Source organism: Populus alba, chromosome 11 (assembly GCF_005239225.2).
Source record: "Populus alba chromosome 11, ASM523922v2, whole genome shotgun sequence".
Classification (NCBI taxonomy): Eukaryota; Viridiplantae; Streptophyta; class Magnoliopsida; order Malpighiales; family Salicaceae; genus Populus; species Populus alba.
In genome coordinates this window covers 19,615,892-19,634,372 of record NC_133294.1, presented here as the reverse complement: position 1 = coordinate 19,634,372, position 18,481 = coordinate 19,615,892, and the positions used below count along the sequence as shown (strand labels likewise).

The window sequence follows — 18,481 nt, the reverse complement described above, 5'->3', positions numbered from 1 at the left end:
TGTTATGAGAACACGTCTGAAGAAAAAGGGATAAAAAAAATCATCCTTTTCATTCTGATAACCACTGTCTAATCGCCATATAGTGATTATGATTCAATACACCATATTTTTTCTTTTTCATGTCTGAATACCACCCCCTCTCTAATCTCCATGTAGCTCTACTTTTATCTTGACAAAACTAGAAAGCATTTTTAGTAGACTATGATGTGCTTCAAGACGACATGTATTTTCTTGCTACTGATAAAATGTCTTGTGAATTTTATCTGCACACAGATGGTCCCAATCCCATTGCAGATAAAGGAGGACAGTTGCGGTTAGCAGAGGTCCAGTGTAAGATATGATGCTACACCTTAAAGCTTGAATGAATCAATAAGGCTTGGTTGTGTTGAGTTCTTATGCTTTATAATATGCGTATTTATTTATTCAATTGGGCCGTGCTTTGCTGGATCCTGAAGACATGACATGTTAGTTGACATATATTTGTTTTTTTAGTTTCAGTTTATCCTGCTAATTTAGAACAATAACACAGATGATTTCCTGTCTACACTTTGAAGCTTAATGAAATACATTTCTGTGGTAGAAACAACTTCATTATGCATGCTCTCTTATTAACCTATGATATGTGTTATTATGTTGCTTCAAATGCAAGTAATTTGTTAATTGTGTTGCACAATCTTGCCAGTCATTATCTGCTGCTTTTGAATTTGAGGATATCTATAGTAGATAGGATTTTCATTCAGCTATTAACTGGCAGAACCATTGCCGTTGTCTAACTTTTTATATTTATCATGTGCTTTAAATATCAGAATCCAGTCAAGGAATATTAATTGGTTTCTGTTTCTCATTCCTAAATCATTGTGGATTCAAACACTTGATATGCCATTTCCTTCAGCAGTATTAGAATTAGGAATTATACTGGTTTTGTCATTTGCAACATTTTGCCATACCAATTTTATACTTGCATGTTCAAGGGGCTCTTATGCCTTTCTGAATTCATATTAAAGGCCAAGTCCTAGATGTGGCACAGCTTATCTGTAGTCTGTACAAATTGTATCTTCATTTCCCTTCTTTATTGCCACATTATGCCGGATAATTTATTTAGTTAGATTTCCATTCATAAGTCCATGTTTATTAGCACATCCTGCTGGTAAATGATCAGAAACATTAAGATTTTCTTACGTTATTAACACACATTTTATAAAACAAAATATCTCAACCCTTCGGTGTCATAATGTTATGTTAGTAAGTATAGCTCGTCCAATAGGTGGAAACTTTTAGCTGAAATGCAGAATTGTTAGATGCAGTATCTTTTAGCTGTAACAAGCGCCAAAAAAATCCATGCTGCTCGTGTAACAGCATTGTTTAAAGCAGAAAAGGCAAAGTTCCACATGGTGATTCCTAGTAAGGTATCTGGAGCTATCTTTGACAAAAATGCAATGCTTTAAAAACTAGAGATGTGTAAGCTGTTCCACTACAAGTAGTAAATTTAATTTAACATGTTCGTTTTGATGTATAACTAAATTTTATATGCAAATGTGGAAAAATAATACGACAAATCAAATTTTTCCCAAAGTCGCAAAATAAAATGAAAATGGGTTTCTGAAATACCTTGACTTCAGAGGTTGGGTTGCCCATTTGATGATGCTCGTCTTTTGATTTGTTGTATCTTTCAATGACTGATTTCATGCTGCAAGAGAAGGTTCATATTGCATCAGGGATGTGTGTCATGCTCTATGTGAATGCTTTCTGATAACATTTAAGAACAAAATGCATGGAATCACTAAAAGGATAGTTTCTCAATGAAACAGAATGCACACATTTAAACTATATCATTTATATCTTTTCCAGAAGTCATTTGAGTTGTCCTGACTATAGGAGTTTAAGCTGCAAATGTAATATCATTTAAGAAACTCAAGTCCGCAAGACGTTAGATCTCTCAACTTGAAATATCATAAGGATTGAAAACTTACCTTCAGATTGAGTTTCTTAAATGATATTACATTCTTGAGAATCATATTACATTCTCCGGCAGAATGAGAATGTTTTTCAGTGGAGCACCATCTCAAATATAAGTTTCCAATCTTTATTTTATTTGATGCAGGGTCTCGAAGATAAGTTTTCAATCTTTATGATATTTCATGTTGGGAGATATAAAGTCACTTTTAACCATGCATTCTTTACTGGGATGTGAAAAGGAAGCTCACTTCCTATGGCATTGTCTTCCCTCATTATTTTTCCTTCATCCGACACTATTGAGAATCGTGTTCAACTGACACCATTGCGAATCATGCCTGAATGAGTTATAACAAACTACCTGGAATTATTCTTCATATGGTTGTGCAGAAAGCATAAACGTGCAATTCTTGGTAAGTTTGGAACTTAAATTCTAATCTTTTGCATGTTACTTGGGTGAAAGTCAGAAGTTTATGGTTCTCTACCTTACTTGGAAAAGCTGCGACATCTTTAGGAGTTCGAATCAGGTGGGTTTTGGTGCAATAAAATTTATAGGGCTTTTGTGAGATGTAGGGCTGGTGCGAGACAATTTTAAGGAGAGATGAAAGAAGGAAATATCTGTTGGCAGACGGTATGGAACTGACATCTGAAAATGTGCATCTATCATTTTTTGACACATAAACAATAGATAGAATTCCAAGTTTTCAACTTTTTGAACTGTTCACTTCACCCATTCACAAGAAGAAAGGTCATCTTTCAAACTGCTTAATAATGGGCAGCTTTCACTCCTTTGCGGGGATGCACGAGGTTATGAATTTTTGCTGCTTTCACAGTAAAACAGCAGGGTTTTTTGGGCAACACTCATTTTGCTTCCTGCTAAAAGCTATTCCTGAGCTTTTTCCAAAGTAGTAGGAGGCTTTGTTCCCAAACGCTGCCACAACTGCATCTGAAAAGTTTCTGGAGCTTCATTTAGAGTACCGATCCCTTCGTGACAATTTTGTTGCTTCATGATAACGAAATTATCTTAGCATCAGTTCTATATATTGCTTCCCCTTGAAATGTCTTCATCAGGGTGATTGATGTCTTAAAACAACTTTCTGGTCAATCTTTAATACCCTTACCAGCAATCTTTATCAGGATGATTGATGCCTTCATCAAGGTGATCGATAAACCACTATATATGAGGCTGAAATGATTTTCTATCAGGTCTTGATAGTTTTGAGTTGAGCAAAAGTGTCAGATGTGACTGAGAAATGGTAACAGAAGTGATCCGTGAATCTAATGAATGACACCACCCACCCACAAAACCAAGGTAAAAGTAGTAATCTGTAATCTCATCTTGTTTGTTAGATCATAGTGATGCATAGGTGCAACTATAGCATGTCATCTTATATCTATAATATTCCCTGAATTAAGTCCAAGGCCAAACCAGTAGTGGATGAAGACACAGGTGAGAAACTTGGGGCTGGATAAATAAACAGAATTAAATTAGACTGTATTAGTAAGACAGGATTACAAAGTAAGAAGTCAAATAACCTCCAAAGTAAAGGTGCCAAGTCACCAAAGCTGTAGTGAATAGTCTAGTGGTTGATGCTGGGTTGCAACTATTTATTTCTGGAGAGGTTGCAGCTGTCCACAGGATTTTCAGTCTGTCTAAACGTGCTGTTAGCTTCTGCTATCTTAAACTTATCAAAAACACGTTGGCTTCCCATATTCATTTGAAGATGTTACACTAGCCCTACCTTTTGGTTTGTTAGAATAGGTATGTTTTTTTATTGATAATTTGGTGAAAGGAACTTAATCCCAGCTCGATGCTTTTTGTTTCCGTGTTAGAACCTTATCTGTATTACATTTTAATAGGAAAATTCATTTCGCACACAGTATGTACTATGTAGAAAACTGGCATTTATTATCAGGCAAGTAGATGGCTGGTCATAACACATTTGTTTCTCTAATGCATCATGCATGAATGTTTCAGTTGTAACAGTTTTGTCATGCATTATGTATGGACTTGCAGTTGAGTATTTGTAAACAAAGGACCTTTGACTGAATTTTAACATCAGGATCAGGGTTACAAAGGAACATTCACAAAACCTTGAATTTCAAGCTGTTTGCCATGCATGTCCTATAACATGTTATCATCTTATCTTCCAGTTTTCTTAGTGACAGGAAAATGGATAGAAGACAATTAAGCCATTCTCTTCAAATGTCTATATAAAGCATGAGAAATTGTCTGATCTCATGCAAAGGTGCGTCTATTCTTTGTTTCTAGTTTTGCTTTCTTTTCCTGCCAAATGTTCTTGCAGGCAGTGACTGCATCTGATCATATTTTTTGGATGAATATTAGTTGCGTTAAAATTAGGGCCCAAAATCTAAGTTCATATGAAAGCTGTATATGCTATGCGTTGATAAACGTGTTAATTGTTTTATAATTGCCTTTTTTTTGGGTCCTATCCTACCAGACGAGGTACAGTAGTAACTATATTTTCTAGATTTGCAGTTTTAAGGTACCCTAGCTCTAGATTTGCAGTTTAGTCCTCGCTCTTACCCGAAATTAATCACGTCTACTTTAATCAAGTGGTTTTGGGAAAACCAATTAACTCTCTCGTTCTGTTCCAAACAAACAACTATAAGTCTAAAAATCTTCTCATTCACAATCACTTAGTTTATTGAAATACAAGCTAAGTGGCCATATTTATACTACTAGTATTAAGCCTAAACTGAATACCAAATATTTTTTCCAAAAAATATTCTTGCATCTGCTTTCCTGAAATGGAAAGAATTTATTTTCGAGTTCAAATTGTTTTTACTTCAATCTTATGAACATCCAATAAAGATTCCCCAACCTCGTTTCTTTTTTCATTTCAAATGCATAACCATTTTAGGTATCAACATCAATCCGTTCTTGTTAAAATTTGTATTAAAAACAACAATTGATAAATTATTTATCTTCCATTAGCTTCTCAATTAATGAGTTGCATATGCATTATCTCAAATTTGCTTCATCAACATGTATTGAGATTGTATAACTCTTGAACAAATTTATTTTTGTGATAATAAGAAACTTATAATCAAAAGAATCAACATAACCTAAATCAACAATTGCTTTTTAAAGCATTTTCTATGTTTTCTTTGCTACCAACCTCTAACTTATCAATAAGACACCATTGATGATATCATTGCCGCCATTACCGTCATTATTTGTGCTATTATTATTTATATAATTCTTAAATTAAACATCATAAATTACTAGAGAATATCAATCCACATCTATCTTATTATAAACTTGATCATCAAAATCTCCAAAATATCCATCACGATAAAAAGGTTGCCTCCTTTACTCTCGTATATGAAATAGGTTCTCAAAATTGGATAGATTCATGATCACTCTCCTCTTGATCTCCTAGTTTTTTCTTCTTCATCTTCTCTAATTAACGGTATAATTCTTCAATTTGCTTATGCAACTTTATCATTGCCAATCAACGAGTTAATTTTGTAATTTATCTCTACATGTCTTCTTCTACTACTAGTTACTACTAGTTCCTGAAAAGTCTTTTTTTCAAAGATGGATCTCATCCCCTTCTACACAAACATGTCATATTCTGTGATCATCTTTTTCAACCATCATGATTGTTTAACAACACACAATTTCAACTAAAGTAAATTAAAACTCTAATTCAAAATTTATATTTTTCAATAATTCACTATACCAAGTAGGCTATTGAAATACAAGCTAAGAAACTTTATTTATACTAGTTTTAAGTTTAAACCGAATAAAAAATCAAAATTTCTAAACTAAGTAGGCAAAATAATAAAAATACTAATATGAATAAAAATAACTAAGGAAATAAATAATTTTCCTTAAAACTCTTTTTCATCCTAAAGTTACCGAGCATAGTAACAAATGAACTGCATTCTAATCTTGCTCACACTTAGGTAGATATGGCGACCCATGCTGAGTAACTCCAGGTTTAATGAGCACCAAAGAATCGAAAAAAGAGTTGTCGTTATTGGCAGACCTTTAGTTGTATACGAATAGATTGATTTCCTTAACATTTTTCATCTCATTATTGTTGACGACATCATTTGCGTTCCGTATTTTCTGACTTTACCTATCATAGTTGACGACATAATTTGTGTTCTGTTTTTTCTGACTTTACCTCTATTATCATGATATCGTGCATATTTTGAGAGCACTGACAATAAACCTTATTCTGTTAGTTGGTTACAAGCAAGGTCTTAAGGTGTCAAGGCTTGTGAAACCTTTGTGTAAATCTCTTCATGTAATAATTACTGATTTATAGTGCATGTTTAAACTTTAAACTTTAATCTATGTGTTCTAAGCTTACGAATAAGTGGGAACATCATGCTTTTAAATAGTTCATAATTTATGTTTTCAAGTTTTCCATCCCGAAACACAATTTTAAAGGGCCAGAGGGACTTCAAGCAAAGAGATGCCATAGAGGTTTGATTTAGACCAATTACAAATTGACTGCTTGACAATTCAAACATCGGGTTTGAAGTACCATAATTAGCTAATGAATTTTGGTGAGATGAAGGTGATGGTGGCGATATTAGTATTGGTTTGGTTTCGATGAGAAGGTAGTGATAATAGTAATAGTAATTACTGCAGCAATTGCAACAAGCACGATGACAAGGAGGCAATGGTAGCATGCTTGCAGGATACCTAGTGAATTGAAGAGTCAGTGACATTGGAGGCCATAACAGTGGTGATGATGGCAAGGAAATGGATGGGTGGTGTTAACAAGACATTTGAATCTCCTTATAAAATACTCTCCATTCCCATAAGGTGAAACTACTTTTCTCAAGAGTAACTAAATTCACAAATTGATAGGAAAAACATTTCTGACTGGCTGATTTTTCTGTGTTATCAAATTGTAAAATAATACAAGGTTGTCAAAATACTTTTTTAATATGACACGGAATATATAATATAAATTCGGATTTTAAACTCGAATCATAAAATCATAAATAAAATATTTTAATTAATTATATATTAACAATTTCAGTCAAGTAATAAATAATAACTTAGTGTGGGGTTTAGCGATTATTTAATAATATGATAAATATTATTTTTTAAAGTGTTTAACTTTGAAATGTATTAAAATAATATATATTTTTTATTTTTTAAAATATATTTTTAATAACAATACATTAAAACAATTTTAAAAAATTGATTAAAACTTAAAAAATAATTAAGGATCAATTTCTATGACTTTACTCACAAAGTCAATCCACAGTATTTTTCTTCTGTCTTTCCTTCCTAATTGATGTTTTTATTTACAAAGCAATGTAAATCACCGAGATTGGGCAGAATCCCAATCTCACAACATGATAACAAAAAAAACATAAAACCTTACTAGAAAGAAAAAATACAAATATGATTCACATTCCTTCTTCTTTTTCTTCTTCCACTTCGATGGCACAGACCAACAATCAAGAATTATAGGAGAACCAAAGTAAGGAAATGGACAAGGGAAAGGAATGGGAAAGGAAAAGAAAGAAGATGAGAGAGGAAGGAGGTCTTCCCTTTTGTCAAGACCCATTGCATCTGCTTGGTAGGGACTTGATGTTGAGGGTTTTGAACAACCTCGATGCACACAGCGTGGCACGATGCATCGTCATCTCTGATAGCTGGAATCGTGTTGCTTCCAGTGATCTTCTTTGGAGCTTCAAGGTGTTTTTCTTCTGTCTTGCATTCTTAATTGATGTTTGTGTATATTACTTTTCAAGAGATCTATAACAAAGGGTCTATAGCAGAGTGCATGGCTGAGGATGGAGAAGAGTTTAAGATGAACACAGAGATCAACAGAACGTTGAAGAGTTTGTCAAGCTCAAACTCGGTTTGAGTTTATCGAGTTGAGCGAGTTTGATCGAGTTTGCTGATTTTCGAGTTTCTAACCCGATTGTACATGGTATATACAAGTTAACTCGTAAAATTGGATGTAAAACGAGTTAACTCGTGAGTTGACAACCTTGAAATAATGCAAAATAGTCTTGACGAGTATTTCTATTGTGATATTAATAAAGGGATTTTGATATAATTCTTATCTCTATTAGTAGAAAATGTTTATTGGATCCCTCTGCTAATATAATACAGCATTGTAAATTTTTATTTTTTACCAACTCTCTGTTGTTTAAAATTAAGAATTGATCAATGAAATATGTTGCGGGGGGGGGAATCACTTTGATTTCATTGATCAATCCTTAATTTCTAACAACATTAAATGACTTAGAGTTGTTAGTAAATAAAAACTTATTATAAAAAGACAATACAATATCATGTTGATAGAGGGTAATAAAACATTTTCTAGGCGAAAGCTTGTATTAATGGTGTCTTGACACTTACTAAAGCTCTGTATTTCTCAATTGAGTGAAAGCGAAAAGATATTTATTTTTATGGGTTGCTAGTCGAAAAGTTTGATTTCAAATCCTAAGATTAAAGTGGAAATTAAGTATATTTTTTCTTTTAATTCTAAGATTTCGCTCCAATTGCTAGATATATTAATTTATATTAATGATAATATTATGATTTTAACTATGACTCCCATGGTGGTCTCTAGAAAAATATCTTGAGAATACACGTCAATTAGTGGACACTTTATACTTAATCAAGTAGTCGTGAAGGTATCTGAAATATTCTAAGGGTAAAAACTCAAGATTTTAAAGAATTAACTACCTAATATTGAGATATTCGCTAGTAGGATGATGCTTAGAGGTTTTGTTAGTTTGTTTACAAAGGATGTCTCCTTATAAAATGTATTGTTCTACGTCAAGTCCTTGATTTTGGCCTATAGGTTTTGTGAGTTTTGGCCATAACATGCCTTTTGTTTTAAAGAGATTAAGTACTTGTTTGGTATTGCATTCCAAATAATGGTTGAGTAAAATTTGAAATTTGTTTTTGTTTAATATTTTTTTATGTTTTTAGATCGTTTTAATGTATTGATATTAAAAATAATTTTTTTAAATAAAAATAAATATGATTTTGATGTATTTTCAAGTGAAAAATATTTTAAAAAGTAACCGTTATTACACTCTTTGACACCCTAAAACCCCAAGACTTATAAGATAAATACTTACCATTGTAGAGTCATTGGTATGTAATTGAGTAACTCGGAGCCGTTAGCACACAAATCATGTTCTTATAAGTATGCCACCAATAATGTTAGGTTTATGTTAACGATTGATTATTGTTTTGATATATAAAAGATATATAGATAATAACAATAAGGAGGATATCTTTTTATGCTTCTTGTTTTGTAAAGATAAAAATTCACTAAATAAAATTTTAGATTCTCACACATACTATTTGCACATAAAATAAATATCTCATAGATAAAATTTATTTAGTTGAAAAAATAAAAATATAAACATATAATAAATGTATTTTTGAATAGTTTTAAAATAAATTTTTATATTTTCAAAATAAAAAGTAAATAAAAATTTATTTTTCTCAAAAGACGATTACTTATATGATTGTTGTATAATTTGTACCTCAAAAGGAATTGTTACATGCGGAACTTAATTTTTTTTTTTTGTCCTTGTACTCGGTGAGAATTTTCGTAGAAGACTTTTTTGAGAAAGATTGTGGTTAAAGCTTATAAAATGTTCGACTCTAACTAATTAATGTATGGTAAGTATCAAAGGAGTAAAAAAATAAAGGGAGAACCGAAAAGAAAAATGGTAAAATGGTGAGGAAATAGTATCAAATCCTAATTATTGAAATTCAAACCAATGATTCGGGTTTTTCCATCATATGTCATGTCACTCCTAACTTAAGAGAGAGGAGTCTAATCCCATCTAAAGAGCTTTCAAATATCATCTCTCATAAGACTTCATAACATCTATTATAAGACTAGGTCTAGGTTTAGTGAATATGACACTGGGCCGTGATGGTGAGGAGCTAGGGCTTCCTTGGTGGAGGTCGGCATCCCAAGTGGTAATAATGTACGGGCATTTAATTTCTTTCTCATCATTTGCATTTAAATAAAAAACACATTGCTTTCTGAGGGGAAAAAACACTGCTATATATATATATATATATTACATTCTTTGTATGTATTCCTATCTTCCTTTGGTTTTAGCTAGTTGAATACCGATATAGTAAATGATTCATTTTTCGTCTATTCTAATTCTTCACTCTCTTTGCAAATTACTAACTTGCTGCTATCTTACATTTGACAAAATCCGTGTCTAGCTGTTCATCACATTTGATTAGATTTGATAGTGTTTAATATAATAATTTTTTAAAATATTTTTTATTTAAAAATATATTAAAATAATATTTATACTGTTTTCAGTTCACTTTCTAACCATTTTCATATATATAAAAGAACTCTTGTTAATTACAATGTTTTCTTGTGAGGATGATCATATTGGTTGCTTTCCTTTTTCTTTTTTGGTAATGGTTTCCAACCTTTTTAAATGGTTGCTTGTATATATGTATGTATGTGTGTGTGTGTATGTATACGTATCTATGTTAAGAAAACATTAGCAAGGCGACCAAGTCGGCTGGCGTGGACTAAAATTGTACACTAAAAAATTGGAATTCGCAACACGCTAATATTGTTCTCCCGGCCAACCGAAAAATGGTTCCAAGACAAAAAAAAAAAAAAATGAAAAAAAAGAGAGAAGAATATATATATATATATATAATTGTTAGCTCACAGTGCAACATTCAACAATATTTGCATTAACAATTTGAAAATCTTAAAGTCACTGAACAAAGATCAAAGGGTCCACTATATTATAATCTATATATCCATCTCTTTGTAGCAGACCAGCATAACGATTAATTATTCTTCACATGAAGAACATTTATTGAGATTTTGCTGCATTCAAGGAAAATCACCAGATAATAAGATGGCATGCAGCAATGCATTCTCGAGAGAGAAGAAGATTCAATTAAATGATCGCAAATGTTAAAATTGCAGGAAAGTAAAAAGAAATGAAAGAAAAGGAAAGGGAGAGTTCAATGTAAGAAATGGCTGTCAATTAAGAGGCTTCGAGATTCCAGATTGGAACTCAAGAACTCCCTTTGAGGAAATGGTTTAGCTGCCATTAGAACATGTTTTAATTAATTACATTTATTTAGGAAATTTTATTAAATGTATGGATGCATACATAACCTTATCTTTGTATCCTACCCCTCTCCTAACAGCAGAGCAGTACTCTTCTTGAGTCGCGTGATTGACCAGAATTGACCAAGTCTACTTTTACTCAATCATAGACAATTCTGCCTTAACTCAGATTAGATAATTTGCGAGTAAGTTGATGCTTTTAATTGCTTTTTGAAAGTATATTTATCTTGAAAAACATTTTTAAGAGTATGTCAATTTGTCCTTGTGTTTTTCCAAAAATCTCTCACCACACCCTTCTTGAAAAAAACCTAGTTTTAGTTTTATCATTATTTCAGATTTACATCAACGGGTGAAAATGTCTGAAAAACATAACTGGATTTATCCTATTAAAAAGACGCCATGTAAAACACATGGCTATTGAACTTCCCCAAACGTCATCATTTGGAAATTCGGGTGACTGTATTTTTTAATGGATTGCTCTTTTAGATAGATCCTTGACAATTAAAGAAAGAGAATGGAAGAAATTTCCTAACTTGTTATTTTTACAAATATTTTTTAAATCAGCAAATTAAAACAATATAAAATTATAAAAAAAACCTAATTTGAAAAATAAAAAACACTATTTAAACACAAAAATAAATGATTATTTATTGAGATCATTGTACACTGCAAATTTACTGAGACAATGACTTTGTGCTATATACCTGTTAACAAATGTATCAACTTGGCCTGTAAATTGAGGTTCGAGGCCTGACATTCTTTCTTAACTAATAATGGTTAGTTCATTTCAAGTGGATAATTTTTTAGACGCCATCCACATGCAATATGATCAGAGTTTTCATGATTCTGCACGTGTTTTAAGAGCCAAATCCAGTCCCCATCCAGCCTCTTCGTTCTATAGATAAGAGAGAGATATGGCATCATAACGTGACTAGTGAGTTTGTTTTTGATGTAATTTTTGTACTTTTGGTCTTACAAAAAATAAAGTTATGTGTGATTAGTTGGATTTAGATATGTGTTTGGTATAAATTATGGTTGAAGTTTATGTATATCAAAAAACATATATAAAATATTTAGAAGTGATGTGGTTGTAGTTGCTTTTCAAAGTGTTTTTTACTTAAAAATGCATCAAAATATTTTTTTTTAAAAAAAATTATTTTTGATATCAACACATTAAATGATCTGAAAACACAAAAGAAATATTAATTTAAAGTTAAAAAAATATATTTTTTAAAGCGCTTTTGAAACGCAAAAACAAACAAAGTTTTACGAAATTTAATTACAAAAGCATGTAAAAACTATTTTTTTTAAAATTATATTTTAAACTCAATTTTTTAGTGAATTCTACAATAAAAAAAACACAGTTTAGTATATTATCAAATATCTTAAAGTGTTTTTTTTTTTATTATTATTTAAGGATGGACATTCCAAAACCACATAGAAGTCAAGACCGGCATATATACCCGTGGAAGGTTCATACTTGATGCCAAGATCGATTAATGTGCTCTTGGATGTCGAAACCGAAGCAACTAGTGTCACTAAAGCTCCACCTCAAAAGCTCGTACGCCTTCACCTTCAACCCACTCTTAAGCAGCTGCATAGCCTTGTTTCCCCTCAGAGTCACATATCAAGCAATCTTCTCATTACGCCTAATCCGAAAAAGATCTCGCATGCAGTATACCTAACTTTGGAGAAAAAAGAGGTTTGGCCACTGAGTTGTTCGAGCACCTTGGTGGCACAAGTGAGACTATCTCCACTTTGACCGACGGAGATGTTGAGGACCAACTTTTGGACCATGATTTCCCTTATTGGGTTTGTAACTTCTTCTCTGAGGTCATTGTGATGGTGTGTGAGCTTGGTTGGTTCCATGAAGGCAGGGCAAAGATATATACAGGCAGCGGAGGAGGAAAGGATGTGGAATTTGTTTCTAGATCTATAATGATATTTTCAATTAAAACATAAAATTGGTATTAAAATCACAAATTCATCGATTTTATCGAACAATTTCAATCTAACTTTATCAATTTTTTGAATTTTTAAAATGATTTTACATGGTAAATACATATTGACTCGATTTTACAAGTTAACTCGTAATTCTAACAACTTTGCTTTTAATCATAATATCATAATATAGGTTTATTGTACATTCTTTTTTCTTAAATAAATATAAAACTCGTACCTTTCATTTAAGATGCATGTTGAATATTTTTTGGTAAAATATAAAATTTAAAAAAAAATGAAAAAACTCATCTATTTCATAACCAAGATCAATCTATATCAAGGCCCTTCAAGTTGTTAAAGAATTTGTGATGACATAGGAGTTTACTATTATTTAATTCCTTCATATTTTTTATCTAAGCTCCTTTTTTAATAAGACTATGAAATTAAATGATATAATAGTGTTTCCTTAAAAAATTAAGAACGACTAAGAATTTAAATTTGGTATGCATGGAGAAAATAAAATATATTATATAGTTATTAAAAGATCATTACCCTTTGATTTTTGTTTCAGGATAAAAAATTTTATAAACTTAATTTCAATCAATAAAATGAGATTTTGAAATTGATACAAAGTATGGGGAAAAAACCATAGTTTTTAAACCCGGACTGGCCCGGCGGGTCGACCCGGTGGCTGGACCGGTCCGGGTTTACTAAAAAACCATCTGAGGCAACAACCCGGCAAAACTCGGTCGACCCGGCGGGTCGACCCATGACCCGGGCGACCCGGTTGGAGTCGGGTCCGCGATCTGAGTTTGGAGATCTCGAGGGTAGGCGTTAGTGATCTCCTTCTCATCGCCAGCTTGCAAGTCATGGCAATATCCTTGGAGTCGGAGAGTTTCAATATTTAACCAATCCATATGGGTCTTGGGACTCCCCATATGGTGATTTCTTCCTTTCCTGGTATTCAAGCGAGCTCCTGTCTCATGGAGATCGTCTTCTCTCTCTTGCCTCTACTTCTTTCAGCGACACCTTTGTAACTGTCCATGGCAAAATCCCTCTCATGCATTCATGGTACAAAACACGCTTGCACCCTTCTGAACTAACAGCCGGCTTCAATAACAATGTCAATAGAGATGGCTATGAAGCAGTTGCAGAGATGTTTGCAAGGAATTCATGCAAAATGATCTTGCCAGGAATGGATTTGTCGGATAAACATCAGCCTCAAAAGTCCCTGTCCAGCCCAGAGTCTATACTGGCACAAATTAGAACGGTTTGCAGAAAACACGAGGTTGAGATTTCTGGGCAAAACTCGGTGGTTTCTAAAGCTCTTCACGGGTTTGAGCAGATAAAGAAAAACATATCAGGTGAGAGTGTCGTTGATTTATTCCTCTCCCACGCTCTGCCGGTCCCACTCCACCCCTTCATTATTGCCTAGCTCCCTTTTCTATTTTTTATTTTGAACTACACAGACCCACCCGGGGTTGACCCATGAAACCCGGAACCCAGTCTCTTGGCCGGGTCACTCCCCGGGTCGGGTTTAAAAACTATAGAAAAAACCTTATAAAAATATTATACATGTTTTGGGTTAAATATCTTTATAACTGCGAGATCTAATGATATTTTTATTCAAATATACATAATTATATAAAGACTATGATAATACACAAAGAAAGTTAAGATAATATAGTAAAATTACGAAACAATTTATTAACAGTGGATTTGTACACTTCTTTTACGAAAAAAAATGTTCTGATTATATATGAATAATTGAAAACTAAAATCTTGTTATCTCCATAACGTGGGCAAACGACTGATATAAATAAGAAAGTGAAGGAACGGAAAATCAAAAGGCATTTTACGTTCCTTCACCTCTCGCTGCTCTTAATCCTCATCTCAATAGTTCTAACCTAAAAAAGTTACTTTTTCTTGTTTATTACGTGTTTTAGAATTAATCGGAAACCAACAATACATTAATTATAGTAAGGAACATAGTTTTTAAACCCGGACCGGCCCGGCGGGTCGACCTGGTGGCTAGACCGGTCCGGGTTTACTAAAAAACCGTCTGAGGCAACAACTCGGCAAAACCCAGGCGACCCGGGCAAACCCGGACGAGACCCGGTTGGAGTTGGGTCCGCGATCTGAGTTTGGAGATCTCGAGGGTAGGCGTTGGTGATCTCCTTCTCATCGCCAGCTTGCAAGTCATGGCAATATCCTTGGAGTCGGAGAGTTTCAATATTTAACCAATCCATATGGGTCTTGGGACTCCCCATATGGTGATTTCTTCCTTTCCTGGTATTCAAGCGAGCTCCTGTCTCATGGAGATCGTCTTCTTTCTCTTGCCTCTACTTCTTTCAGCGACACCTTTGTAACTGTCCATGGCAAAATCCCTCTCATGCATTCATGGTACAAAACACGCTCGCACCCTTCTGAACTAACAGCCGGCTTCAATAACAATGTCAATAGAGATGGCTATGAAGCAGTTGCAGGGATGTTTGCAAGGAATTCATGCAAAATGATCTTGCTAGGAATGGATTTGTCGGATAAACATCAGCCTCAAGAGTCCCTGTCCAGCCCAGAGTCCATACTGGCACAAATTAGAACGGTTTGCAGAAAACACGGGGTCAAGATTTCTGGGCAGAACTCGGTGGTTTCTAAAGCTCCTCACGGGTTTGAGCAGATAAAGAAAAACATATCAGGTGAGAGTGTCGTTGATTTATTCCTCTCCCACGCTCTGCCGGTCCCACTCCACCCTTTCATTATTGCCTCCCTTTTCTATTTTTTATTTTGAACTACACAGACCCACTCGGGGTTGACCCGGGTTGACCCATGAAACCCGGAATCCGGTCTCTTGACAGGGTCACTCTCCGGGTCGGGTTTAAAAACTATGGTAAGGAACGTAACGTCTTTTGCTCTTACTTCTCAAATTGTTATGTACTGGATAGCTATAGGAGCTAACCATGCAAAGCCACTATTTATTCCAGCCAAATTGTCAAGTACTCTACTACCACTCATCGTGAATATTTGCACCACGGAGGTTCGAAAGCAAGGGTTTATATATATGGATATGTACAATCTTGAACAAACAATCTTAATTTTTGGGACCATTATACATATGAACACTATACTACATTTATTCTTTATAGATTCCAAAAATTCTACTCATGTGTGTGCCTCAAGTATTCATTTATATAATGCATGACTGCATGTTATCCCTTTCTCTTCTTTTAGGGGGTTAGAAATGTGATTATAATTGTTTTTTTAAATATTTTTTTATTTGAAAATGTATTAAAATAATATATTTTTTATTTTTTAAAAGATTATTTTTAATATCAGTACATCAAAATGATGTAAAAAATAATTTTAAACAAAAAAAATTAAAAAACACTTTTAAAATACAAAAACAAATATTTTTTTATATTTCTCTTTTTCAGTGTTCAAAATAAGACTAGTCTAATAAAAATCTCATAAGAATATAACATAAAGCCAACAAACTTCATATAATCTCCACTTTTGGTCAAGTTCATTCGAGCGAAAAACCATTTTCAAAGTCGATTCTTCAACTCTTTATATTGCCAACCATCATCTCGTGAACCACCATCAAACCACGGGTGAAAATTTGTTTATCAAATACTACACATCAAACGAAAATTTGCCAAGAGCTAACCTCAATATAGCAACACTTCATTCGAGACAACATCACTTGTATATCCAAACTACTACACTTACATCACAAATGAACCACGAGCATTTGGCTCAACAATCATTTAATGGGCACGCCTCATAACACTCCATTCGTAGTTTTGTTAGGGGATTGTGCTTTTATTCTGTAAAATAGGATCCTTTGTACGAGGTCTTACGAAATTTCCATACGAGGAGAGGTCCATTTGACTAGAAAATAAGTACTACAACCAGAGTCTAAAGCAGCGTATCCCTTTTCTCACTTAATTCGAACTTTCAAATTTGTTTCTCATGACGCCATTCAATGATATATTGCTTTTCTTCGTTGATAGTCGCGTTAGATTAGTTAATCCAAATCTCTCCGAGATTTACACTTAATGCCGCTAGCAAGGTTATATAATCTCGCCATTTGGAGCTAAATTGATTGACAATATTCTTTATCTCCTTTATCTTATATATGTTATTCTCACTAGGAAAAGCTTAGACAGCTAATTTCTTGATCAAGAAAGGTGGGATGTAGAGTTAGCTGGGGAGGCACGGTCGAGTAGTTTAAGTAATTGTTAATATCCCAAAACTTATGGTATTGCTAAGAAACTAATTGAGCCTATAAACTCTTAGTTCGCTAGTTGGCAAAGAAAGTTATTTTCTAGTTGCACATTCATGAATAAAGCTTATTAACATTTAGCAAATCCTCGGAAGAAAAACCTTCAAGTCGCACAATCCTCTCAAGAACTCGGATTTGAACTTCGAACTTGAGAGCCTAAACGGACGAGCACGGCAACTTTTGACACGGGAAGAGGTTGATTCATATGTCTAACTTAAGGCAAATACAGCAGTTAATGCCAATTATAAAACCCTCGATACGAAGGTGATGATCATTATTTTTTTTTTCTCATGAAACTTTGAACTAAAAATATTTCCAATTTTCTAGTGCTATCCGAGCAGTGTGCTATTTGAGTAACATTAACATCTCTCATGGTCGCACATGTATATTCCTAAAAAAAAAAAACCACAGAAGGAAACTCGGAAACAGATAAAAGCACTGTTGCACACATCACAAAACGCATGATGACACAGGTTAACAAAACTACTTTTGGATCAATCGACAAGCAGCTTCATAAAATCACAATCCTAAGTAGCTAACTTGATCAGAAACACAAATCAAAGATACAGATGATGATAATACCATTGCATTATCGCGAAAAAAACAATATTAAAAAAGTGGTAAGAGTAGACAGCAAATATATACATATATATTTATATCAAAGAGATCTTGAAATCTGACCTGGAGCTGGAGAAATCATGGAGCTTGCCGGTGCTAGAGAAGATCATGACTCCAACTTCTGCGTCGCAAAGGATCGCCAGCTCTTTCGCTTTCTTCAACAATCCATTCCTCCTCTTTGAGAAGGTCACTTGCCTGCTTGTCGAGTTGTCAATCCTTCTTATCACTATCTTCCCCCTCCCCATTTTCTTCACTTCCAAAAGATCCTAATATTAAAATCATTGTACAATAATCAACAACGACAAAAAGAAAGATAGCGATCCGTTTAATTTTTTTTCTTCGTATATGTGTGTTTTGTCTTAGCAAAAAATAGAAAAAAATAAAAAGCTTTGAAGAGAGGAGAGGATAAAAAGGAAAGGAAAGAAGAAGAAAATCTTACTAGGAGAAGAGAGGGTGTTGATGGAGACAAAGTAAGGTTTCAGAGACGTCGTTTTGGGAAGGGGAGCACATCAGCAAAGAGGCTATATAAGGAAAGTTATTTCAGGAAGCTGATTTAAAGACCTAAAATACCACTGGTTTTGTGTAC

General features: G+C 33.5%; 1 protein-coding gene and 1 long non-coding RNA gene across 7 annotated transcripts in view; one reads left to right on the top strand and one right to left on the bottom strand.

The window, feature by feature from the left end:
* LOC118031293 (uncharacterized) overlaps nt 1-8,134 on the top strand; it is a 23,874-nt gene extending 15,740 nt beyond the window's left edge. The window contains exons 5-6 of one of the 3 annotated variants that reach the window (XR_012171278.1): nt 274-7,651; nt 7,735-8,134. This is a non-coding gene — a long non-coding RNA (uncharacterized lncRNA). Of the gene's footprint in view, nt 1-273 lie in introns of all 3 variants that reach the window. The other 2 variants (XR_012171277.1, XR_012171279.1) reach the window with 2 other exon arrangements.
* LOC118031292 (MADS-box transcription factor 23) overlaps nt 1-18,481 on the bottom strand; it is a 22,028-nt gene extending 3,547 nt beyond the window's left edge. For all 4 annotated transcript variants that reach the window (XR_004684505.2, XM_035035656.2, XM_035035657.2 and 1 more), the window contains exons 1-3: nt 18,335-18,481; nt 17,959-18,161; nt 1,609-1,687 (exon numbers count right to left, since the gene is read on the bottom strand). Coding sequence is in view for 3 of the 4 variants with exons in the window: in XM_035035656.2 (XP_034891547.1) it covers nt 1,609-1,687; nt 17,959-18,140 (261 nt within the window). In the remaining variant the exon portion in view is untranslated. The remainder of the gene's footprint in view (nt 1-1,608; nt 1,688-17,958; nt 18,162-18,334) is intronic.